Source organism: Prunus mume, linkage group LG7 (genome assembly GCF_029339155.1).
Source record: "Prunus mume cultivar Tortuosa linkage group LG7, ASM2933915v1, whole genome shotgun sequence".
NCBI classification, from domain to species: domain Eukaryota; kingdom Viridiplantae; phylum Streptophyta; class Magnoliopsida; order Rosales; family Rosaceae; genus Prunus; species Prunus mume.
This window is the reverse complement of record NC_142704.1, coordinates 12,492,999-12,517,361: the sequence shown is the minus strand read 5'-3', so window position 1 is coordinate 12,517,361 and position 24,363 is coordinate 12,492,999. Positions and strand designations below refer to the sequence as shown.

At 35.6% G+C, this 24,363-nt stretch overlaps 1 protein-coding gene and 1 pseudogene across 4 annotated transcripts; one reads left to right on the top strand and one right to left on the bottom strand.

The window, feature by feature from the left end:
* Window positions 1-404: 404 nt before the first annotated feature.
* LOC148915505 (protein NLP4-like) lies at window positions 405-6,539 on the top strand. 3 transcript variants are annotated; one of them, XM_089041540.1, is made up of 5 exons: window positions 405-1,119; window positions 1,713-2,755; window positions 3,801-3,848; window positions 3,945-4,854; window positions 5,231-6,539. In XM_089041540.1, exons 2-5 carry the CDS (start codon window positions 1,862-1,864, stop codon window positions 6,115-6,117), a joined length of 2,739 nt encoding a protein of 912 aa, XP_088897666.1. In that variant the 5' UTR covers window positions 405-1,119; window positions 1,713-1,861; the 3' UTR covers window positions 6,118-6,539. The 3 variants fall into 3 exon arrangements, with proteins under 3 accessions (XP_088897666.1, XP_016651380.2, XP_088897665.1); XM_016795894.2 differs by having other exon boundaries at window positions 3,942-4,854; XM_089041539.1 differs by having other exon boundaries at window positions 422-1,119; window positions 1,773-2,755; window positions 3,942-4,854.
* A 1,104-nt stretch (window positions 6,540-7,643) lies between these two features.
* LOC148915504 (uncharacterized) lies at window positions 7,644-22,983 on the bottom strand (annotated as a pseudogene). The gene is made up of 39 exons (XR_016121993.1): window positions 22,769-22,983; window positions 22,205-22,269; window positions 21,582-21,681; window positions 21,339-21,446; window positions 21,085-21,201; window positions 20,207-20,357; window positions 19,483-19,730; window positions 19,150-19,338; window positions 18,391-18,467; window positions 18,172-18,289; window positions 17,630-17,713; window positions 17,286-17,381; window positions 17,002-17,101; window positions 16,341-16,409; window positions 15,486-15,581; window positions 15,267-15,374; window positions 14,979-15,092; window positions 14,686-14,769; window positions 14,415-14,543; window positions 13,998-14,196; window positions 13,737-13,877; window positions 13,549-13,592; window positions 13,123-13,206; window positions 12,945-13,013; window positions 12,775-12,851; window positions 12,278-12,347; window positions 11,374-11,523; window positions 10,933-10,998; window positions 10,696-10,840; window positions 10,498-10,562; window positions 10,315-10,380; window positions 9,593-9,686; window positions 9,342-9,378; window positions 9,135-9,192; window positions 8,941-9,051; window positions 8,539-8,606; window positions 8,233-8,299; window positions 8,078-8,146; window positions 7,644-7,902 (listed from the first exon to the last, which is right to left on the bottom strand). The product of XR_016121993.1 is annotated as an uncharacterized LOC148915504 (transcript).
* Window positions 22,984-24,363: the final 1,380 nt, after the last annotated feature.

Below are 24,363 nucleotides of genomic sequence, written 5' to 3'. Positions count from 1 at the left end.
ATACCCTCTAAAAGTTGTCCACGTAAGAGTGCATAAGGTCTATTTCAGTGACACATAGACATATAACGCATGGACTAACGATCTAACTAACGAAAAGGGTTGAATGTAAAATTTACGGTGATTTGTGTATGCCTTTACAAATGTCCAACAAATTGTATATGAAGTTAAAAGATGAGTGATATTTTTATTTTTTATTTTTGTCGTAATGGGTCATAATTTGAGGTGTTTTATGTAGTAAGAGGAAAATGAGATGAGAGTGAGAATTGGATGAGACTGAGAGGATGAGAGGGATGAGTAATAAAAGTTAAAATAATTTAAAATAATTTTTATTTTTAGTTTTTATTTTTATTTTTGCCACTCCTCCCTCCCATCATCTACTCTGTCTTTCCTCTGAATCCTATCTCCACTCTCTTTCTCCCTGCCATTGGACCTAAAATACTGTGTTTTTTATTGGTGAATGAGGAAGAAAGAAAATCTTGAAGTGAATAAAATAAAGAGGTAGAGTGAGTCAAAGAGGCGTAGGAGAGCATCTAAACTGGAGATAGCGAGTGCCGAGGCACGATCCCTCCATATTTTATTCAGTGTTGAAGGAATTTTGATTCCCACCGATTCCACTGCTTCAAATTATGGCGTCATCACCATTTAAGAATCAGCTGTCTGATTCTCTCAATCTCTTTTTCTTTTTTTGTTTTCTTTTAAATTTCTTATATTACGATACTCTCAATCTCTTTCAAGCTCACTCTCTATCTCTCTCTGTGTAATCTTTGCTAAGCCATTGGTTGACTTTAAAGCGAGAAGTACAATGTCCTCGATTGGTTTCTTGCGTACGTGTATGTGGGGTCCATGTGCAGAAGTGAGAATCTTTCTCACACAACAATAGCCTGGAATCAGAATAAGTCATGTTTTCTAAGGAGAAGAGGCCCAGATTGAAACTTTGGAATTGTGGGGAGATATCACAAGGAACTAGGACAAGGAAATAGCCTCTTGAAAGCTCTTTATAAGGTTTTCCGTTGCTTCTGTTCCTTGTCTTGCAGACAGTTTTCATGGGTATTGCAGAAAAAAGTATATGAATGATACAAGGAAACTACCCACTTGGGTATCCACAAGAATCCTCACACAGTGAGTTATTCTTATTCCTTTTTATCTTCTTTTTTGGTTCTGTTCTGGTTTTATTTGTCCTGGGTCAGAAACTAGATTAGTTCCGCTATTATGAAATGCTTGATTTCAGTCTCTCTTCCTTGATGGAACAATATCTTTCACTTTCTTCTGCTAAAATTGGAATCTTGAACGCAAGTTGGTAGAAGACTTGTAGAGTATTTTCGAAGAAGATGTAGAAAGTGGGTTTTTATTTATATTTATTATATTTTGTTCTGTCTTCCCCTTTTGAACTTGAATCATTGATATTTGCTATTTTGATGGATATGGGAGGCCAAGGTTCTCCGTTGAAATTCTATTCTATTATACTATTACTGTGTTAGATACTGGTGGTGATTTGATTAGTTTTTGCTACTTTGAGAATATAATCCTGTACCAGAAAAGAAAAGAAAAAAGAGAATATAATCTTCCTGCAATGACGTATGTTTGTGTTTTAGTTTTGATTTGTTAACTTTACTTTCCTTAATTCTCTATGAATTTTTTTTTGCAATTTCTTCTGTTATTTTTTGTACTCAAAAGATTCTTGTTTATGATATTGGGGAATTTGGACAAACTAGGACTTGAAGGCAGGACGCTAAAGTCGTAAATTGTTCCTAAGATATCTTCATTTTTTATAGCTCAAAGACGGATTGGTTTTTGGGACCTAAAGGTTCTAGAATACAGCTGAGCATAATATAGAAAGTGGGGCTTCTGCACAAGGGTCATCATGGACGATGATGTTTTATCACCAGCTACCATGATGGGAGCCCAACCTGATTCCACTACGGATTTAGACTTCATGGATGAACTGTTCTTAGAGGGATGCTGGTTGGAAACCACAGATGGACCTGAATTTCCTAATCAAAGCCACGCCAATTCTGGTGCCCATTTAAACTCCTCAGTTTTTTGGCATACGTTGGAGGCGAATGGCAATTTGACCATGAACCCATCTGAAAACAGTAATCAAGAAGTGATACAAACACCATTCTTCAAACAACTCCATGAAGGTCCTGTGAATCCTCAGTTTCCGAGCCAGAATATGATAGATGTTGATGGGTACTCTGGTCACTCAGCAGATCCTACAATTAAAAGTAATGAATTGAACAGAAGGTGGTGGATTGGTCCCTTGGGAAATCAAGGTCCTGCATCATCTGTGATGGAGAGACTAACGAGGGCTCTTGTGTGCATTCGAGATGTCATGAGAGACAAAAATGTTCTTGTACAAGTATGGGTGCCTGTAAATAAAGGGGGTAGAAATGTTTTAACTACTAACGATGACCTTTTCTCGCTTGATTCTAGCTGTCCCAGGCTTTCCAAATATCGAGACATCTCTGTTAATTATCAATTCTCAACTGGAGAGGATTCTACGGAGTTGGTTAAGGGGTTGCCCGGCCGGGTTTTCTCAGGTCAGGTTCCTGAGTGGACTCCTGATGTTCGATTCTTCAGAAGTGATGAGTACCCACGGGTTGACTATGCTCAACGTTATGATGTACGTGGAACTCTAGCTCTTCCTATCTTTGAACAAGGTAGTAGTACTTGCTTGGGTGTGATTGAGGTTGTTACAACCACCCAAAAGATAAAGTATCAACTTGAGCTTGAAAGTGTTTGCAAGGCACTTGAGGTCTGTACTCTTTCCTTGAATCAGAATTTCGTTCTTCATTTCGGTTTTTTCCTTTCAATCAGGTCGGTGAATGCAGTGTAAAGTGGTGCAAGAGGCAGTTGGAGCTTATTAGTATTGTTATGAATATTAACAGATAATTTTACAAAAGTTGACATCAATTAAAGTCCCATCAGTCCTTAGAGATGTAATAGCTGATAATCATGTTGTCGAAACATATTATGTCTTTTCATTTTTAGGTAATTTTTAGTTCTTTTTGGAGAATCCCCATGTTAAATTAAAGTATGGCCATCTGATCTTAACATTGTAAAACTTCTTGCTTCATTTTCTTATGCTTTCATATTAATAACTAAGGTTCTTTTGTTAATCCTCTAATCTTGTTTCCCAAATTGAGAGGATAAGTAATGAATTCAAACTTAAATTACGAGAAGGAAAGCAACCCATGATCTTTTAACAGATATATTCACACCTGATGAATGGGAAACTTTTTTTTTTTTCGGTCTAAAATTTGGAACTTAATTCTGATGCTTATCAGTATGAGCTTTCTGAATCGGTGCATATAAAGTCCAACTTAATGATGGACATATGATTAGAAATTACCTATCTTTTGTCCCCATGTTTGCTTTCATTCAAGTTACTGAGAATAAGAGTGACAACTTTATCTTATATCTTAGCAGATAAATGTCCCTTTATGTTTTATTCATAATAGTTTGGTCCTGTATGTCTCTTCCTGTCTTCCATTAAAAAAAGAAAAATGCTTGTTTTTCCTCATCAGCGAGTATTTTTTCCTTTGATGTCTGTGATTATAGCTTTAAAGATACAAGTAATTGAATTCCAAATAAAATGTTTTTTTTGGGGTCAAAATTCCAAATACAGTATAAGTTACCAATTATTGTAAGCTTGTGATATGAAACTTTCTTAGATCCATATTCCTTTAATAAGGACTTTTGAGATTCATATCACAAGCATATAATGACTTGTTGTAATTCTTTGCAGGCTATTCACATGAATATTTTTTTCTGATCTGGACAAGTTTTATCATTTGCAGGCTGTTGACCTTCAAAGTTCTAGAAATTGGAGTACTCAAAACGTAAAGGTAAACGGATAATTTCCCTGAAGAAACATTGATTTATTAGATATTCACGTTATTCCAATTTTCTTTTAAGGTCATTTGGTGGGATTATTTTAGCAGGGGTGTGTCAAGCCCTATCAAGCTGCATTACCTGAGATCCGAGAGGTCTTGAGATCTGCATGCGAGACACACAAATTGCCTTTGGCACAAACTTGGGTGTCATGCATCCAACAAGGCAAAGATGGGTGCAGACATTCTGATGACAACTACGTTCACTGTGTTTCAACTGTGGATCATGCTTTCCATGTGACTGATCCTTATATCGAGGGATTTCATGAAGCTTGCTCTGAGCATCACTTGTTAAAAGGCCAAGGCATTGTTGGGAAAGCTTTTATGACCAATCAACCATGCTTCTCAGATGACATAACGTCCTGTGTCAAGACAGAGTATCCTCTATCTCACCATGCCAGGATGTTCGGATTGCATGCAGCTGTTGCAATACGTCTAAGGAGCATGAAAACTGGTTCAACTGATTTTGTTCTGGAGTTCTTCTTGCCAGTGGAGTGCAGGGATCCAGAAGAACAGAAAAAGATGCTAAATTCACTGTCCATAATTATACAACAGATTTGCCGGAGCTTACGGGTTGTCACAGACAAGGAACTAGAGGAGGAATCTGATTTTCCTGTCAGTGAGATGATAGTCTCTTCGGATCCCAGACCTAGCGGTATTGCCAGTTTCACAGAGGTCCAACTGAGTGGTAATGATGTCTCAATATTCCCAATGGAAAATCCAAGGGAGGTGCTGGGTGTGAAATCCTCAAAGTTAAGGCAACATCAACCAGATTCAAACCTAAAGGTTGGTGTCAAGTGTGGGAGAGAGTGTTCTGCTTTGGGCGAGGGTAGCTTCTCAAGTGTTGGTGTGAGCAAGACAAGAGAGAAAAGGCGTACTAGGGCAGAAAAAGCCATCACCTTGGAAGTTCTTAGAAAATATTTTTCAGGCAGCCTAAAGGATGCTGCAAATAGTATTGGAGGTAAGCATTTCTTGCAATAGACCTGGTTCCTATTTCACATTTTAGTTCTTGTGAATGCTTGTATGGCATTTTGCTAGCCTTCAGACTAATGGGACTGTTTGTATACTTTCTGCAATTTAATGGTTGTTTTATATGTGCGGATTGTATAATCTACATATGTGCGTTGTAGTCTTCCAAAATAAGGTTTCTCATGTTCGTTTTTTCTGTTACACCTCCTAAATTTGAAGTGAATTACACAAGTTCCACAATACTAGCACACTATAGTATCTGCTGTTTTCAATATTTATGCGGATTATGTTAAACTTTCTACTGTCAACATTTTAATATATTTCTTTTGTCATTGGTTTTTTTTCCTTTGTCAATTTATCGTATTTAGTTTGCTCCACAACCTTGAAAAGGATATGCAGACAACACGGGATTAAACGTTGGCCATCTCGAAAAATTAAGAAGGTTGGTCACTCTTTACAGAAACTCCAACTTGTAATTGACTCAGTTGAAGGTGCATCTGGGGCTTTCCAAATCAACTCTTTCTATACAAACTTCCCAGAGTTAACATCTCCGAATTTATCGGGGACAAGCCCATTTTCAACCTCAAAGCTGAGTGATCAGCCAAAGCCAACAAACTTGTCACCTGAAGGTGGTGTTGTCAGCCCCCAGGCTACTGCATCAAAATCACCCTCATCTTCATGCAGTCAGAGTTCCAGTTCAAGCCAATGCTGTTCCAGCAGGACACAGCAACATCGCCCCACATGTAATGTCACTGGTGATGATGATCCAATTGTTGGAGATAACTCTGGCGATGGTGTGCTAAAGAGGGTCAGAAGTGAAGCAGAGTTGCATGCCTTTGGTCAAGATCGAACACAGCTACTACCAAGATCCCAGAGCCATAAAATTCTCAATGAGCTGCAAAAATTGCAGCCTATTCCACCTTCACTGAAGAATAATGGGGTAGCTCAAGAAAGGGAGGTTCGAAGAGTAAAAGTCGCATACGGAGATGAGAAAACCCGGTTTCGCATGCAAAATGATTGGAGATATGAAGATTTGGTGCAAGAAATCGCAAAGCGATTTAGTATAGAAGACATGAGTAAATTTTATATCAAATACTTGGATGATGACTCAGAGTGGGTCTTATTAACATGTGATGCTGATTTAGAGGAGTGTATTGATGTATGCAGATCGTCACAGAGCAACACAATTAAGCTCTCTCTCCATCTTTCTCGTCATCATTTGGAAAGGTTTATAGGTACAGGTGGCCCGTCATGATGCTCCCTGAGTTGCAAAACTGAGGTAGCAGAGTATTTCCTTCTTCAAAAATGGAGGCGCACCTTCCTTAATTAATTTTAGTAGGGAGGGAAGCCTCCGTTGTTGGAGTATGAAATCTTCACAATGTCAACAAAGAGTAATGTAAAAGAAAAATGCAAGTTTTGTGTCTCACAGAACTGAAAGCAAGGATACTGGAAAAGAACTATTTGGGTGCTCCATGTTAAACTGCAGTTATTTGGGGATGTCGAGCTTAAGCCATTGGTTAAAGTGTACTATGTTGGTCTATTAGCTAGTTGATAGTGTTTGCTTTCAGTTATTTTAATTACAAGCTGGTTGTTGATAGTTGTCTGTATATTTTAGTGAATGAACATAATTCTTTTTCAATAATAAAGTAGGCCTATTTTCGAAGTTTAACTAACCAATACCTGAAGTTTGTCATACAATCATCTTTGTTCTCCTAGTTTGACTCATTTTTCATTTTGTTTCAAGTTTAACAATTTTAATCCTGTAAATGAGTTTAGTTTTCAATCAAGTCTAAATCGTGAACTACGTCAAATAAATTGATGTAGAGTTTTTCGGTTGAAATTAACATGAAATTACTATTCTGAAATTACATTTTACCTCAAGGACTTGAAGTATATTGAGGCGGCTTTAGCCTTTTTTTATTATAAGATATTTGCTTGGTAAAAAAGTTTTGGTGACTTTTCTTGATATTCCTTGAGCTTCAAGAAAGCCCATTCCTTAAATAATTAGTGTACTTTGAATTTTGGATGGAAGGACTTCAAATGAGGAATTTGAGTTTGAATTTTTGAGATCTCAGCCGCATATCTTTGGATAATAGATTGTTTGTTTCTATGATATGTGATGCAGTGAGAACGTGGTGGGAAATGAAATAGATTAATGGATAGGTTTGATATAGAGATACAGTCCACTATCTCCTACTGCAAGGAGCACTCTACAACTGCAGTCAACTAGAAAAATGAAAAGAACAACTCTCTATGATCAGATGCTATCCATTCCGAGGAGTTTGCTCTTGTGAATCGAACTGGTAGTTGTTCTCAATTTTTTTTTAAAAAAATAAATCAGGTAGAGAGGGGGACTTGAACCTCTTCTAATATTGAAAAGAGAAATATCAATAAACTATGAGCTAGTTGGTGTAGTGGTTCTTAATACGGATTTCAAACTTAAAACCTCTTACAATATTGGAAAAGTGAAAGTACTAGTAAACTAAGAGTTAGTCGGCGATGGTGGTTCACAACCCTCTCTGCAATTGCAACCATGTTGTGTCTTGGAAGAGACATCACAAGACAACTCCAACAACCATCAAGAAATTGCTAAATAAATAATAAAAAACCGATAATTAATGTTTTTAATAATTCTGCAATTGGATGTATCCTAAATTCGAAACATTCATTGCTTTAAAATTCCGACTTCTTACTCTTGCTTGTCAAAATTTCTTCGTAGAACCATCCACATTAAGGTATGATCCATGTTGGATTATGAACTTGATGCCAAGGAACTTGATGTGAGCCAAAAGAACAAATTCTTAAAACCTTTTTTTTTCTTGTCAGTAGCTGCTATATAATTTACATGTTGAGCTATTTTAGATATTTCTGTTATTCTTGTCATACATAAAATTTCAGCTAGAAAAGAAAAAGGCGAACCCTAGAAAAAGAACTGTTCTGGTAATCAGCTTCTTTATAGTTGTGGTGGAACAGGTGCCCGATCTTGTCGCTGCTCAATGAGCACGCGTCTCGAAGGCGGACCAAACATGCTCAAGACAACCTGCAAACAACACAATGTTGAGTACTGTCAATCCAAACAGAGCAACCCGATCCATGGTTTCCGTCTTTATTCAAACATATTTGCTTTTTTCAGCTGTTAATTATTGTGTTCATGAGTTCTGTGATTTGCATCGAGGATGGTAAGGACACGTGCTACGAAAAGTGTACTAACTTACCGGCAAGAACACGAGCCCGTGCAAGAAACCAAGAAGAACCAATGCTAGGTACATTTGAAAGTAATATACCTATAAGAGCAAAGGATGGAAATATATTAGAGGCTGCTGACAGTACTGGCCAGTGTAATCGGGCAATGAAGTAAACGATTTAGTACCACAAAGACTTCCGTCCTCGAGAAACAAAGCACGATGACCCCAACTAACTTCGTCAATGTGATTCCACTGCAAAAGCATGTCAACAAAGAAGATATTATACAAAATTGGGGATGCAAGTTAGCACGGAGAAAAGTTCTACATCTGTATCACACACGAGCCCATTGGCATTGGACTTAAACATTTCAGCTCTTTAATGAAGCATGATCTATTGCATATGATGCTCTGAGATGTACCAAACATAGCGAAATAAACAGGAGTTAGTGTCCTTGTTTTTAGGAAAGTGGATCGGCCATTGGGATAAGTACCTGAAGACAGAGGCTCCCATTGTAGCCAAAGCCTCCTTGGTGCGCTGATCTTTATCTCCTGTGCTAACCTGTACAGAAAATCTTAGATACACACACTTGCAGAAAAAGAAAAGGGTAGCGTGACACATTGACACCAAAGGTTACTTTAAGTCATAACCAAACCAAGATTTGAAGTGACCATGAGCGGAGAAACTACAAATACCTTATAAAGAATTTTAAAACCATTTAAAGTCATTAAAGCATTTCATTGAAAGCATTTTTTTTTTCCGAAAATTTGACTACTAAGTATCTTTTTATCTTTTCTTTGAAAAAAATTGAAATGGAACAATTGATGGATCAAATCTTTCTAACCTGAAGACAAAAGTAAATATTGAGATAAATGTTTAATAGAGTGATACTGACCGAAAAAGCATGTGTCATATGCACGCAAAACTCAACAGAAATGCCCACTGCCATTACAAGATTAACAACAGAGACTGCATTCAATTGGATGTTAAGAATTGCCATCACACCCTGTAGAATAGTATCTTGTGAGCAAAGATGAGAGCTAATGGAAGTGTTTTTTTTAAAGAGAATTTTTAAGGAAGAAAGATCACCATGAGATCCACTACAATCATTGCCAACACCAATAGAATAATTGATGAACTCCATAAACTACAAAACAAATTTGAAGGAAATATCAATACATCATTCATTCAAAAAAAACACCTTCCTGCAAAATTTATTTTCTAAATTAAAGAAGCTGAACAGCACAAGTAGTCTTGTCTGAAATTGAATTAAGGGCTAAGTATATCAATACTGACCTGCAAGTGATAGCTAGACAAACAATAAATACAGCACCTGGTACAACATAATATATATCCAGGTTATTCTTTTTAATAAATGAAACCACATTTACCATTATGCACATCTAAGTAAATAGATACAAGTTCACAGTAAAATCCGAGTTCCAGAGACGTAACATTTTACAGATTCGTTTTTTTTGTTTTTTTTTCGTTTTTTGTGTTAAGCTATCTGCTATCTTCTTGTTCAGTGCTGTGAAAAAATAACTAACCAATGGCTATAGAAAGGTTGATCAGTGCTGTTCTCCAAATATCAAGGTATTGCTCAAAGAACATATAGAATACTGAATATGGGAATATCTCAATCTGCATCAGAAAAGAAATATCAGTTCAATAGACATACCACGACTAAGACATAAGTGAATCAATAAGTTAATTTATTTTCATAACATAATGGAATGATAAACCAGTGGCTAAGGGAAATGGGCAAGACAGGACTGCTGTACTCAATCTAACTGGGAAAAATTGGGTATTTGGTCCAAGGACCCAAAAATAACCCATTTTGAAAAGTGGACCATGAACCCTTTTCTGCATAGAGAAAGACTATTCTACCCACATCTCGACCCATGCAAAAAGGAAAGGGCTTTCAACTCCTAAGAAAAGGAGTAATTTTGCGTAGTTTTCCTGTTGGGTTTCACGGTTTAAAATTATAAGAAACTAGCAGTTTACATGCTTACTGACTTGGTAGATTCTCTCCTCTCTGTTTTGACGCTTTTTCAACTTAGTTACGATAATAGCCATTTTTTTTGGACACATACTTATAGTTTATTATTTACAATGGCAATCCTGTATAAAAAAATATATGAGCTAATTAATACTATATATATATATCTAAAGGGAATTTATGGAAATACATATTTTGATGTGGCTTTATAATATTAAAGATGTACTGTAAATATATCAACCATCTTCGCAAGTAGCCTTCAAATCTTACCTTCAAAGAATCAGAAAGTCTAGAACTGAGCTCCCGAGCAGCCCTCATTGAATTTACATAGTCAACCTAAAATAAATTGTAGATATTTAAGTTATGGGGCTCACTTTAGTATTAATTAATAAAAGAGATAATTGATTTTAAAAAAAATGAAAATTTTGTTTGTATTGATCACAGACGAGATACCTGCTTGTTGAGAGGTGTATGATATGTACGAAATGATGATGCTGGAATAATGTCACTTCCATTGCCTGATAGCCAAAAATATGATTAACTATTAAAAAAGCAAATTTAAATAACAAGCCACATCTAATGACAGTTTAACCTGAAAGCACATAATCAGTTTGGAAGTTATCATAAAGGCACAAAATCCAATCCACAAACCTTTGAATTCCACACTGCTAGTGTAAGCTCCATGGCCACCTTTAGCACAATCAGAAGACGGTAGAGCACTGAGGAACCAGGGAAGTTTTTCTTTAAATTGTGTGGTAGATGGACGCCCATTGCGCAGATCCGAGTGACGAAAGCACTGACACGGAAAAATTGAAAACGAGAATTGATGCATGCGTAACTAGACACAGAAATTTGGTTAAAACGTTTCTCCATAATTAGTTATTTTACCGTAGTACAATCTTTGCACACTCCACCCAGGCTACAGGAACCATCACTGGAAGAACAGCAGGGAGGCTGGAAGACAACTTAATTTTAGTATCAAGGGGATTGCAGAGACAAAAACAAAACAGGATGAATTGTGGTATAAAAGATGCATAAGAGGACAGCAAAAGAAGTATTTTCTTTCAAATTTTCTATTTTAAATTCTTGCAAGTAACTTTAATGATCCATAGTTCAGAATGGTATCGGACTGAAAACATCCAGCAAGTTTTGAATTCCCAAATGGTGGAGTTACTCAACATGCTCAACTGAAATAAAAGTAATTCCATGATTCCAAAACTGAAGACAACTCTGCAATTTTGGATCTAAAAGAAATTCCAAACATCAGATCATACTAACATGATTCCATAACCTTACAAACATTCATGCTAAGAAAAAATGTATCATCACCTGATCATCAGGAGGGCAGTAGGCCCCATTTGTAAATTTCCGACAGCACCCAAATGCTTCTGGGGATATCCACACAAGAAAATCATCAAGCCATGAAGCAGCAGGCTTTGCAATGTAACTTGATTCTGGAGTTAAGGATGCTCTTGCAATCTGCAGAAACAAAAGGACAATTAATACATGCATACAAAAGGACAATTCATATGCATACAGAAGGACAATACAGACATATACACTGCAGAATTAATATACAAGAAGACAATTCAAACACATACATTCTGGAATTAACGATGATCTAGCATTCTACACACACACACACACACACATCTAAAAAGAGGATTAAACAAATGGGGTAAGCAGACATAAGGGATGGAAAAAGCCACATGCATATTGATTGAATACAAAAGGAAACATAGAAAGACAGAAGAATGAAGGTCATGAATAAAAAAGGTTGAACTGCTAAACCAAACTGTACAACCATCTCAACCCTTCGTACTGAAATTTAATAGCAAGTTGTAAAATAAAAGCTCAACAGAGATAAGTTCCAATCATGTTCATATAACAAATGAACAGAGAACTCAGATATTAAAGCTATAACTTTCTAGCATTACATATTATATTAAATATACTAATCCCTGTATATAATTAGAGATTGGGAAAACATGAATACTTTCCTCCCTATATATGAATTCAGTTTAACACATTGATCAATGGGTTTAGCAGTAATATTGGAAACAACCAGCTGAAACAAGCAAGAGACATCAAAATGAAAGCAATCATTGTACGATTATCAGGGAAACTCTGGCATGTGAATCAGAAAAAATGCAGGAGGCGCGTAATTTTCTAAAACTGTACCTAAAAGCTAGGAATTTGCCCATTAGCAAAGAAAAATGGAAGAAGGTTTTACCTCATTCAAAAGAGAATCTGAATCACATTGGCTAATTGAGCATAATTGGTTCGTATGCCTTGATTCTGAACTGAGGAGCAGAGCAACATAAGCATGAAGAAGCTTTTCAATGATGGAAGCATTAAGATAAGTGTTTACATAAAAAAATTAACCATCCAAAATAACAAGAGAACTTCACATTACTCCAAAAAGAACTGTCTGATTTGAAAAGGTTACATGTGATGCAATTTCTAAACAAAAGAGTAGTTCTCGTTCCAGAGAGCCACTTTCGGGCTTGTACATGGAAAAGCAAATGAAATGCTGAAGGACATCATATATGGTAACGTTTTCATCAGAATGGTTATATGTGATTCTGGCTAGAGTATCAGCAGCAACCTCAAGGACACCTGATCCTGTTCTACGATATACATATTGACTCAAGAACTAGACGTTCATAGGTAGTTTGAAAATATTCATGATAAATCAGGAAACAGTGAACATGAATAACAGTATGATACCTATAATTGTAGTTCTTCACAACAAAGTATAATGGGGGTCCAATTCGGAGGTACTCTGAAACATTATTGAAATACCCCTGCAATATTTAGAAGGCAGTGTTACCTCACAGAAAAAGCAGAATAATCGATAACCTTTATGAATTTGATAATTAGGTAAGCAGCTTATAGACCTGAAGATAGGAATCTCGGGGAAGAACAATTTTTTGTTCCAACCCAGGCTGAATTCTGGTGCACAATGCCTATGAAGTTTGAAAGAATCAGAGATTAACTGAGGAGAGGGATGAGCACAAACGGAAAAATTGATGTTCACATATATAAGATACATTGGGGGGAAAATTCAGAACTCACAATGCTAGCCAATGCAAATGCAACAAAGACACAAATGACAGCTATCTTAACTCCCCAAAGACTGAGAATTGGAGCATGGATCTCCTGAAAATGGAAAACAAAAGCAAACGTAGTTAAAAGTTAAAGCAGAAAGCAAAAGACTTATCACAGCAAAGCATACATGAGTCATACTAAAGTTACCACACAGAATTTTCTACGTACAAAAATAGCATACAACATACTAATTCTTAGAGGTTCAGTTGATCATATGCATTACAATAGAATTTGAAGTAACTTATGTTCTTGACATTGCAGCCTTAAAAATAAAGAAAATTATGAAAACCCTGGTAATTCAGACTGTCTGTATCATCCCTATCCAGACTATTTACTACAACAGCACAAAAATCCAAAAAAAAAAAAAAAAGGAAAAAGAAAAGACGTAGTCACCTTCATATAGCGGGTCAGCAAACCAGGTTTTCTCTGATCAATGCCTAAATAAGACAGCATTCAAATCGAGATTATATAAATTTTGATAAATAAATAAGTAATGGATAAGAATATCATATACTGAAAATTAGTGTGAGCCATAAGGATAATGCACCAACCAGACGTAAGTTCTAAAAATATTCTGATACCTTTGTCAGAGTTGGTGTATGATGAAATTTTCATGCATGGGAAACAATCAACCCTCTTATCTTCAGTTCGCCGAAAATCAAAAACAATCAAAGCTACAAAAGCAGTTACTTGAAGCAGGAAGTCCAACAGAACAGCTAGTGCTGCAGAAGAATGCACAAAAGTAAGTTTATAGTATAGGCCTGAGGTAAGACAGAAAGACAACAACCAAGTATTAAAACTATTTCACAGATACAAAAGTTAGAAGGAACAAAATTTCCAACCTGCAAACATAGAGAACACACGGCATGCTGGCATAGGAATAAAACTTCCAACTGCAAATGCTAAAACCTCTGATAGACTAGCTAGTGTTATGGATGGTCCAACTTCCACAAGTGCATTGCTTATTCGCCCTTCCAGAGACAACTCCAAGGGTTGCCGTTTAACAGCATTCACTAGTATACACATATTATCTACCCCAACCTGATAAGATGAGAAACTCCAGAATATTATAAGCTACACCAAAACAATCAGTAACCAATATGCATTAAGAAACAATTCTGGAAAACTAAAATTTCGAAGGTTTTAAAAGTTAGACTGAAGCGAGAATGCATGCTTCAGTCAGAACATGACAGCCACATATATAATTCAACATATACCTAGGAGAAAAAAATAATAATATATAGTGTTGGGGAACTTACAGCTAAAACAAGAAATGGGATAACTTCCATAATGATTAGCGTAGATTTTACACCAATTACACTGAAAAAACCCACTGATCCAAGAACCGACAGCATGACAAGCACAACTCCAGAGAGACCAAGCAATACCTGGCATTCAACCACACACAATTATAATGATATAAATAATGTCTCAATTTTAAACCTAGAGAAACTAACATTAATTTTTTTTTTTTAAATAAACACAATTTTCCAGTCCGTTGAAACAAAATGAAAATAATCGAGACCATACCTTAGACGAAATGTAAAATGATGATAAACGAGGTGAGTCACCCAAAGTAAGAGATATATAGGCAAACATCACTAGATAGCTTATCTGCAATTAATTAAAAAACCATAAATGGACAAAAGCATTTAAAAAGATTCGCATGATGGAACTTGTCAGTTGTCACAGTTACACACAACAAATAAGAAATATCAAATCGACATAACTGCATAAAGTACAGAACTTCAGGATTACAGTATATTCTGAGCTTTGATTATGAAAGGAAACATGCAACTAAAACGAAATAAAGAAACACTCACCAATATAGTAATGGCATCTGCAGAACTTTCTCTTTTTAGTTCTTCTTCAACAGAACTTTCGGATGAAAAAGAAAGTGTTAAATTTCTAGATTGCACCATTTGCAACAACTCATCCTATCACAAACAAGATACTAATCTTAGAGTTTAAGAGGGATAAATCTATCTTCCTCAGAAAAGAAAAATAAGTAGAGATAAATCTGTTCGCTTTCCAGCAGAACATGCAGGATAACACAAACAATGCGGCAAAAAATAAACAATCACTAGAATTACACAAGACATAGAGTAAACCTTTGCCAACTTAATAAAGGCTTTCTCCCACGTCACTGCTCTTTCAGTCTCATTCTCTTCTTTACTAATAGCATTGTTTACAGGATAAGTTACGAGAAACGCCGTTGCCTGCGTTGGAAAAATCTTAATGGTTCTGAAAAACTCAAAGAATCTAATCTTACTTTGAACAGGAAAGGATGAAAAAGTAAATTAGTTCAGGAGAAATGGAAAAGTCATTACCTCAGAATAGTTTTTCCCAGAGAAGCCTCCTAAGGCTGTGCTAGGATCAAGAGGGCCTTTAAATGCACTCATACATTTGTCAGCAGATGAATAGTGCTTGAAAAACAGAAAACTCAAATGTCAATGGCTCTACTTTCCAGGAAATTATTGCCATGTTCTTTGACAAAATTGGAATGGTAAAAAACAAGCGAGCTAACTGACTATAGAACAAGCTGGAGAGAAATCTAAGCGTATTAAGACATGAGGTTGGTCATCTGATCAGATGATTCCGGCTTATCTAGAAAAAAGCAAATATGGACAGAGCTCTACATTCTTATTATTTGACAAATTCAGCAGAAAATAAATATTACAAATTAAGCATACTACAGTTATTAGATGCACATAATATAGATCAAACAATAGGACCAGTATCCTCATTTATCCATCACCTTTAAATGAAATTATAAACAACTATATTGCAGCCCCATTTTTACTGGCATTATAATGCCGATAAGCATACAAGGATAAGATGCACATATCATAGATCAAGCAATAGGACCCATAACATATGCAACCCACTACCCAAAACAGCTTTAAATGATATTATAAACTATACCGCAGGCCCAAATTTGTCTTACAAACCCTGAGATGACAAATGTTAATTTTAACCATTCATGCTCTATCCAAAGTAAGTTGATAGTAAGTAATGTTCAATCTGGTAGATATTGTGCTTTCACTATTAGTTTATATTGGAAAGGATGGCCCCAAAAGATAACAAATATCAGTAACAATTTATCCAACTGTACAGAATCTCATTAGACAATAAACTAGATTCGCGCTTCAGATAATATGTAAATGGAGATTATAAGAATATACCTCAAAACAATACTTTAGGTGTTCAACCCCACCATAATCGTCGTAATTTGCAGGATTCATTTTGAAATACTGGTACCATGAATATCACGAGAGAAAATATTAATCAAAATCTTAAAGATATCTAGATTCAACAGTTATGTTAAAAAAGTAATAACACAAGGAAATTCAAGGATCCATTTGTCACAATGCAATAAATTTTTACAAATGAATAAATTGTTGGTATAACAACTTGAAAAAGAAAACTGACACTCAAATCACAGTGCAAGATACATATGCCAATCAAGCAACCAAGGCATTCAACAAGCCACAAGGCTACTGTAAAAAAGTTTATTATCATGTTCACCTCAATTCATATACTAGACACATGGTTCTCTTTGTTTTTCCATGTACATTGACCTGGAACAAAAAATAAGGGTTTGGCGGGGAAGAGGAACAGCTACAGATGGGCTATTAATCAATACACATATTTAGATACAGGCTTTAAGAGACTCAAATTACACTGCATGACAAGTAGCTAAAATATTGACAAGAATGATTGCAAGAGATGTTCAAAGGGTGAAACAGAGTTAAAATAAAAATAAATTTAATAAAATACTAGTTTCATTTCATTTACCATTTTAATATGGGAACACTAAATTCATCAACTAAAGCAGAGTTGTACCTGTAGGACACTTTGAGTGGCACAATCTTTGTCCATTGGCTTCATGCAAATATCAGCAAGATATCACCGAGCCAGAATAATTTGCTTTAATTCCATCAACCTGTCAAAATACAAGTAATGTTGTATTAGAAGTACTTGTTTTTACCACACATCAAATGCAGAAAAAAAGGGAAAATAAATAACTGCAGTACAATTCAAAACAAAGAACAAGGCTAGTCTCATACCAATCTTAATAGATAAACACTTAATTCTGAAAAGTATCACTAGAGTAAAGGATCAAATACCTTCTTCTGTATCTCAAAAAGTAACTTAATATTTTCCTCTGTCACAATACTAGGTGAGCTACCATGCTTAACTTCTGGAATTGTTGCTAATATAAGCTGCAAAAAACACAAGGTTTGATATGAGTTTCTCCCATACCAAAAACAAAGTAATGATGAAAATTAATAAGAAAAAAGAAGATGCAGCTCATTCCCTAGCCTAGAATGTCTGTTGGATCTATACTTTTTTATGTCCTAATTCTGCTATCTTTGAAAGTTAACCAGCTTGCTTCCCCGTACGGTAAAGTATAACCGCTCGTAAGATGAAAAATAATTTACCAAAAGAAGACATTGTAACAATGTAGAACCTGCTCAATTCTGTAGAAAGGGGCTAGGTGGCTATCAAAAAAATTCTTCTCTTCTGCTGCTTTACTCCCAGGCCCTACCCATAGCTGAAACATTGCACAACTTAAGTCAAACAGAATTGTAAAAGTCCGATGATAACATAAAATTTTTCAAGGCCATAACAAATTGAAATGAAAAAACTTATATTTCTGGTGACCTTCAAAAACCATGGCATGCATAGTAGAGTCTGGAATACTAAATCTCAACAAGAAACCCACATCAGAGTATGCACGGGATCATAATTTTGAATTAACAACAAATGAGTTGTAAAATATCTTCACAACATTTGAAACTGGTCATAAGTTATGCAGATGTGTTCCATTCTATAATGATACATTCAGTAATGGTTCCAAAAGGCCAAAAACGGAAATAAATTTATGAAATAACACAGAGAACTATAAATAAATAAATAATAAATAAAAAAATTCACAGTGCATCCGAGCACATTTCTTTGTTTAACACATAAATAACACAACAAGAAAACTATTCAAGTAGCAAATCGAACCTTCTCAGGCCTTGTTTCCACCTTGAAACGGATAAGACCCAGACAAAGCAGAAGAACTAAAGCCAAAGATGAACATAACACTATGACTGGATTCCTAGCAACCCATGTTCCATATCTCCTGTACATCAAAATGTAATCTTTTAAGTTAGAAACCATTTCTGCCTTAACTGACATAAAAATTTAATAGGTAGCAATCATTCTACTAGGAATAGCAGTCACCTGAAAAATTTTGACATGTATCCTTGCACAATTGAAAGTTGGACACTATTTCTAATGTGAGGAGCATCTTCAAACACCTATTATCAATTTTAGTCTAAAGAAATACGTGATAAGAGCAGCCTACAGCAGCTACAGAGTATAACAGTAATATATAGTTGAGCACAAATACAGAAATGACATTCATGAAGTGAGTAAACCACAGAAGCTAGATATAGAAGCAATGAAATTTTTTAAGCATATGAGCTAGAGAACAATCTCACAAAGCTAAAAAATTATAAAACAGTTAAAGAGGAAGACAATACTAGTAGAACTGAGCAAAAGTTCTGGTGATAATTCCTGTTTTGTTGCTAAATGAAGAAACATATTAAAAATAAATTCCTAAGCATATCCCCATTCTGTGCATAGTTTATCAATGTAGGTTGGTAATCTGATATGGTATAAGAAATTCTTCATAAAAACTAAAACTTACACTTGACCCAAAAACAAAAAATTACAATGGACACAAAAATGGCAACAAAATGGAAAAATCAAAACAAGATTCCCGGACTGTGGCCGGTGAGTTCAGAAATGACATAAATGATCCATAAATCTTTGCACATAGATGGAACGCAGACGGCCAGCTACAAGCACACATACCATCAAATCATAAAACACAGAAGTAAATTTAAACTTTCAAACCATACACATAACATAACTGATATAAATCTCAGAACACACATAATTGATATATACATACTTGGAAACGAAATTGGTTTTCACCTGCATCGGAGGATTTTCATTCTTCTCCCTGTTAATAGAATGAACTTCACTGTCATCCATTACATTCCACCAAGGATTTGTCGTAGAAGCTGGGTTGGCTTTTCTAGTCCGACGAAACAAACCCCATCCAAAGAACACAGAAACTAATACGATATATAGAATCGCTACAGCAAGGTCAACACATTTAGCCTGCAATTCTCACACGAGGAAATCATAAAAAAAGCATCTATAGTACCCGATTTCACACTACCTATGTGAATCTGCCTCCAATATGAACAAGTTAAATGATGTGCGAGCCAGAAGTTACAAATATTCTACAATATGCTCTCTCACCTTAATGGACCCAATTCTCACTGAGCATGAACCTCCTTTCTGGGAAACTGGTGAAACTGTGTTGGAACAAACTGTAGATGAAGGGCAATCACCGCAGGAACAGCCCAGTGAATTATCACCACATGAATAAGTAGAGACATTCATAGGTTTCATAGCAGATGATTCTGTAACACTTGAAGAGAATCTAATGGCATATGGTGAACCTGGCACATTAGAAGGTGCTTGTCTACCGATAAAAGTAAACCACTCTGCCATAAATCACAGTAAAAGCACTAATAGTTATTAAACAGTGTAAACCAAGACATTGACATACAAGCACTTGGCCTTAGCTAAAAAATGTATATTTCCACTGCATAATTTCTATCGAACATGGAATGGAACACCAATTAGGCATTCTCTAATCTCTGCCAATTAGGTGTTCTCATCCCCCTCTACTTGCAAAGCCCAGAGGCTAAGAGACCCACTTTTAATAAATAAAAAAGAAAAGAAAAGAAAAGAAAAGGTGCAGTGTTATTGCCATAGTTACATTTTATCAGCTATTGAAAAAGTAGCCATGTGGCTTGATTAATACCAATTTCATATGCTTGTGTTTCCATTATCATTCCCCGCTTAATGGTGAAATCCATATTAGTGTACATTTGTGCATGTGCGTGCAGGAGAGAGAGAGAGAGAGAGAGAGAGAGAGAGAGAGACCTAATTTGCAATTTCAGAAGAATAAAGTTACCTTTAAAATTTTTAGCACCAGCACCAATAAATTCCATAGCTCGAGAATTCATGGTACCGAACTTGACATCCTTGCAGGAGTCATATAACCCTTCACCATAAGCATCAGTAATATAAAAGTCAATCCCATCGACGGTCAAATTGTTATTAACCTGAAAAGGGATAAAGCTTCCTTAAATAACTCTATACTCTTCTAAATAACAGTATTTGTCTCTCTCAAAGAAAAACTTGTTTCTAAGGAAAAGACTAGAGAGTATCTTACTCATCACAGAAAATTCAAACTGTTGCCCAATCAATTAAGTGGGTAACAAACAACCTCAAATAATTCAAGAATGTTCTGTTTCTTTTTCCATTTTCCATCCGCCAAATGAAACTCAAAAGTTTCATGTGCTAAACAATCAAGTAAACAGAACATAGAGGAATATTTCCAGGGACTTAAATCTTTTAACCAGATAACTGTGAGCTGTCATTTCTGTATTTCTTTGATACAACAAATTTTTTTATTTTATTAAAACGGTTATATTGATGCAACAATTATAAGACTTCAATTTTGAATATCAAGTATAGTCCTGAATGAAAGATATAGGGGCACAATTGATACAATATGAGCACATGTTAGATATAGTGTCTATAAAGAACATCATACATCATAAAATAACAATGGCTTACAGTAGGTCTCTTTGGCAATCCAAGAGTTGCAGAATCGAACAGACATATATTGATTGGCAGGAAATTTTGTAAATGCAAAATATAATAATATATATATCAGTATCATTCTCATTCAAATATTTATTGATAACACGATTGGAGTGCAGGATGGTGTGGGAACACAGAAAATTTTTAATAGGTAAACAGGAAATAAGAACAGGATTTCCTGACCTTGGCTACAGAAGTCACATTGATAAATAAACTCTGACTTGGAGAGCAGGTAAGCTCACAAAACAAATTCAAAAAGTTTCTTAAGCATGCCGGACAACCGACAAGAAAGGGAATTGCCTGCAAAAATAGAAATTAAAAGAATATAAATGCTATATGTTTGGGTGAAGTTGAAAAGCTTTTGGAGAGAAAATGAACAACTCTAGTTTCTTAGCAGAGTGGGTTCACGTCCAACTCTAAAACTAAAAATTACTTACTTGCTGGACCTGTGACCGTAGTGTGTCAAATTGAGTTTCTGTACAACAAACATTTCCAGTAATTGTTGGACACAAACTTTGGACTTTGGATGAAAGCAAATCATCTGGCTGGAAGAGATAAAATATGTGATAATTGGGTGATTAAAAACCTTAACAACCTTGATTCTGATAGAATAAGCGCAAAGGTAGACTTCAAGCTAAACTGTTATCCAGAAAAGAGCAGTAACTTCTTCTACCATGTACCTTCACAGATGGGGAGCCAAAAGGACAGTTTAAGTATTTTCCATCACTACGTTTTCCACAAATTCCATACATGGCACAATATTCTTCAGAATGCCTTTCCCTGAAAAATAGAAAGGAAAAAAAAAGTTACGTAAGAAAGCTCAACTGTTTTTTGTCAAATATAGTATATGCCAGAGGAAAACAAAAAATCAAGCGCAAGATAGGCCCGCCTATTATGATTCATCTGCAATATGAAATATTCACAAACTTCTAACAAAAGTTACAGTTCCAGGAACTAAAAGAAAGTTAATTGAATTATCATAGAGAGAACATATGAACAGGACATAATTCAGAACCAGGGCATGTCGTTCGAATAAAATTAAGCTAACAGTGGCAATATGAGCAATTCAACAACTGCTAATCAGGCAACATTATAGACAGACAGACCGCATGCACACCGCATCAGCAGCAAATCAAAAGCAGGGCAAGTAATTTGGGTAGCTAGACCGCCATATGCATCAGTGAGCTCACAAATTGCAAAAAGTAAGCAGAAAGTGATTAAAAAAATAATTAAGCCTCAGAAATTTGCTAATGTGGGCAAATTGTAGTTTGGTTGTGCACGTATAATATCAAGCAAGCCTCACCCTGCTGTAGCATTAGACGTTACGGACGTCTGCGCATATGCTATAGAGAGAAAACATAAGACCACCTGCATCCACATGCATGAATACAGAGAGAGAGAGAGATCAGTGAAAGTAATCAAAGTGAAAAAGTGCTTATACTTGAAACGAAATCGAATGTGCCTAAACCTAACTGTGACATTCACAGAAGTTTTTGCCGCACAATTAGCAGCACACATAGTGGAACTCTTCGTGATGACCACACCAGTATAAATTCAATTTCGAAATCAAAAGTCTGTTTGGTGACTGAGAAAACTGTTAGAAAGACTTGAAATTCCTTGTAGAAAAATAAAGTTGCCGAAATTAAACAAAAACAAAATGAAATCAAACAGAAAAAGGTGGAAAAAGAAAAAAAGCTTGAATTCTTTTTCTGGTTCCTGAGCAACAACCGGAAAAAAGGAAGCTTTTCCTGCTCTCTCTTTATTCAGAAAGAAAAAAGGAAAAGTAAAGGCAGAGAAACAAGCAAGAAAATTGGCGAAAGACTTTTGGACATTATCATAAAAAGCAGAGCAGAAACGAAGTTCATGCCTGTAAAAGAGAAATGGATAGGATAAGCCCTGGACGGAGGGCCATTCTCCTCTGCGTGCGAGCTCAATCCAGTACAGTCCAGTCCAGTCCAGTACCGCTCAGAGCGAATGTGGAAGACGACGATCTGCGCAAAAGCGTCTGTGTATGCGTATATGCGCGTTTAATTTTGTATTTGTATGTGAGAGAGAGAGAGAGAGAGAGAGAGGGAGAGGAGAGTGGGAAAGAGAGAGTGAGAGAGTATTTATAGCTACTGCTGTCTGGGTGCGGATAACAGTCCTTTTGACGTTGGCAAACTTCTTCACTCTCACGATGTTCTAGGGGCAGCTAAACCAAGGCCCCAAAGCCTATATTTACGATTATGACCTTGCTTTCGGCTGGTTTGTCGGAGCGTCGTGTTATCAATGATTCGAAGGACTTGGCCCCCTTTGGGGAAGGGGGGAAGAGGGGGCGGCGAGGTTGTTTTGGTAAATTCAGATGAAATCGAAAGTGTCGATGTAGCTGTTTAGTAAGTCGATGATACGCTGACGTTTCAAGGTTAGAGCAAGGCGAAGGAAATTAATTATTTATTTACGTGGGGATTAGAGGTCAATTTGGAAAGAAGTCCGTTTTGGAAAGGGGGGTGGTTTTGGAAGTGGAATTTGGAAGTGAGTGAGAGAAGAAACAAAACAAAACAGAAGGGTTTGACATAATGTGTGTGAAAGTGCACAAATCTTTCACACACACAGCAGCAAGTAAGGTGTCCGTGGCTTTGTATTGAGTGCGGTTGTTAACTGACAAAGACGTGACTCATTGTTTTTTTTTTTTTTTTGTCAATGTGTGATGTAGTTTATTTTATTTCCTTTTTCAAAAATGTATGGTATTTTTTTGCTGGTTTTTTATTATTTTTATTTCATTTTTGAAAGATTATTTTACAAGTTAGTCCAGTAATATTCACATTCTTTTTTTGCTTCATGCATTTTCACTTCCTAATTAGTGTAGAATCTTTTTAAAATATTAATTTTGAAGCGTCATAAATTAAATGACGAATACTTTATATTCTTTTTTCTCTTTTCTGGTAGATTTCATACGTATTGATTTTTATTTACCGTACAATCTTGCGACATTATAAACTAAAAATAAATAAATACATTGTGCTAATAAAATTATAAAATGAAGAAAATGATTGTATTGGGTTTTCATTCACTGTCAAATTTATTGAATTTGATATTGAACCATGATAAATTATTTTTATCTAATATTGATTAACTGAAAATTAAAATTTCTTTTGTATTTTTCGAAATCGAATCTCTTTGTTATCCACGATGAAAAATATTTTATTTAGAAGAGTTAATAAATAAAGTTATTTTTGTAATTCAAAATGATTCTTTTTTCTCGTTGCACGATTAGTAAGGAGAAAGAGGAAAACTCGCACACACAGAGTATTGTGAGGATTTAAACGCAAAACCACTTGAGAGCATATTAAAGAGCTGAACCAACCAACTAATACCCATTAATGTATATTAGATCTCTTTATTACTCGCAGCTTTGAAAATGTAATTTGTACATGTCTCAATAAATTCAATTGGATTCGGTCAAATTGGTCAAAGGAGCTGAAG

Excerpts from the sequence above, each read along its gene's own strand:
- LOC148915505 (XM_016795894.2), top strand. The coding sequence starts at position 1,862 with ATGGACGATGATGTTTTATCACCAGCTACCATGATGGGAGCCCAACCT. Across the intron at positions 2,756-3,800 it reads GTGTTTGCAAGGCACTTGAG|GCTGTTGACCTTCAAAGTTC; the intron begins GTCTGTACTCTT and ends TATCATTTGCAG. Across the intron at positions 3,849-3,941 it reads GGAGTACTCAAAACGTAAAG|CAGGGGTGTGTCAAGCCCTA; the intron begins GTAAACGGATAA and ends GGATTATTTTAG.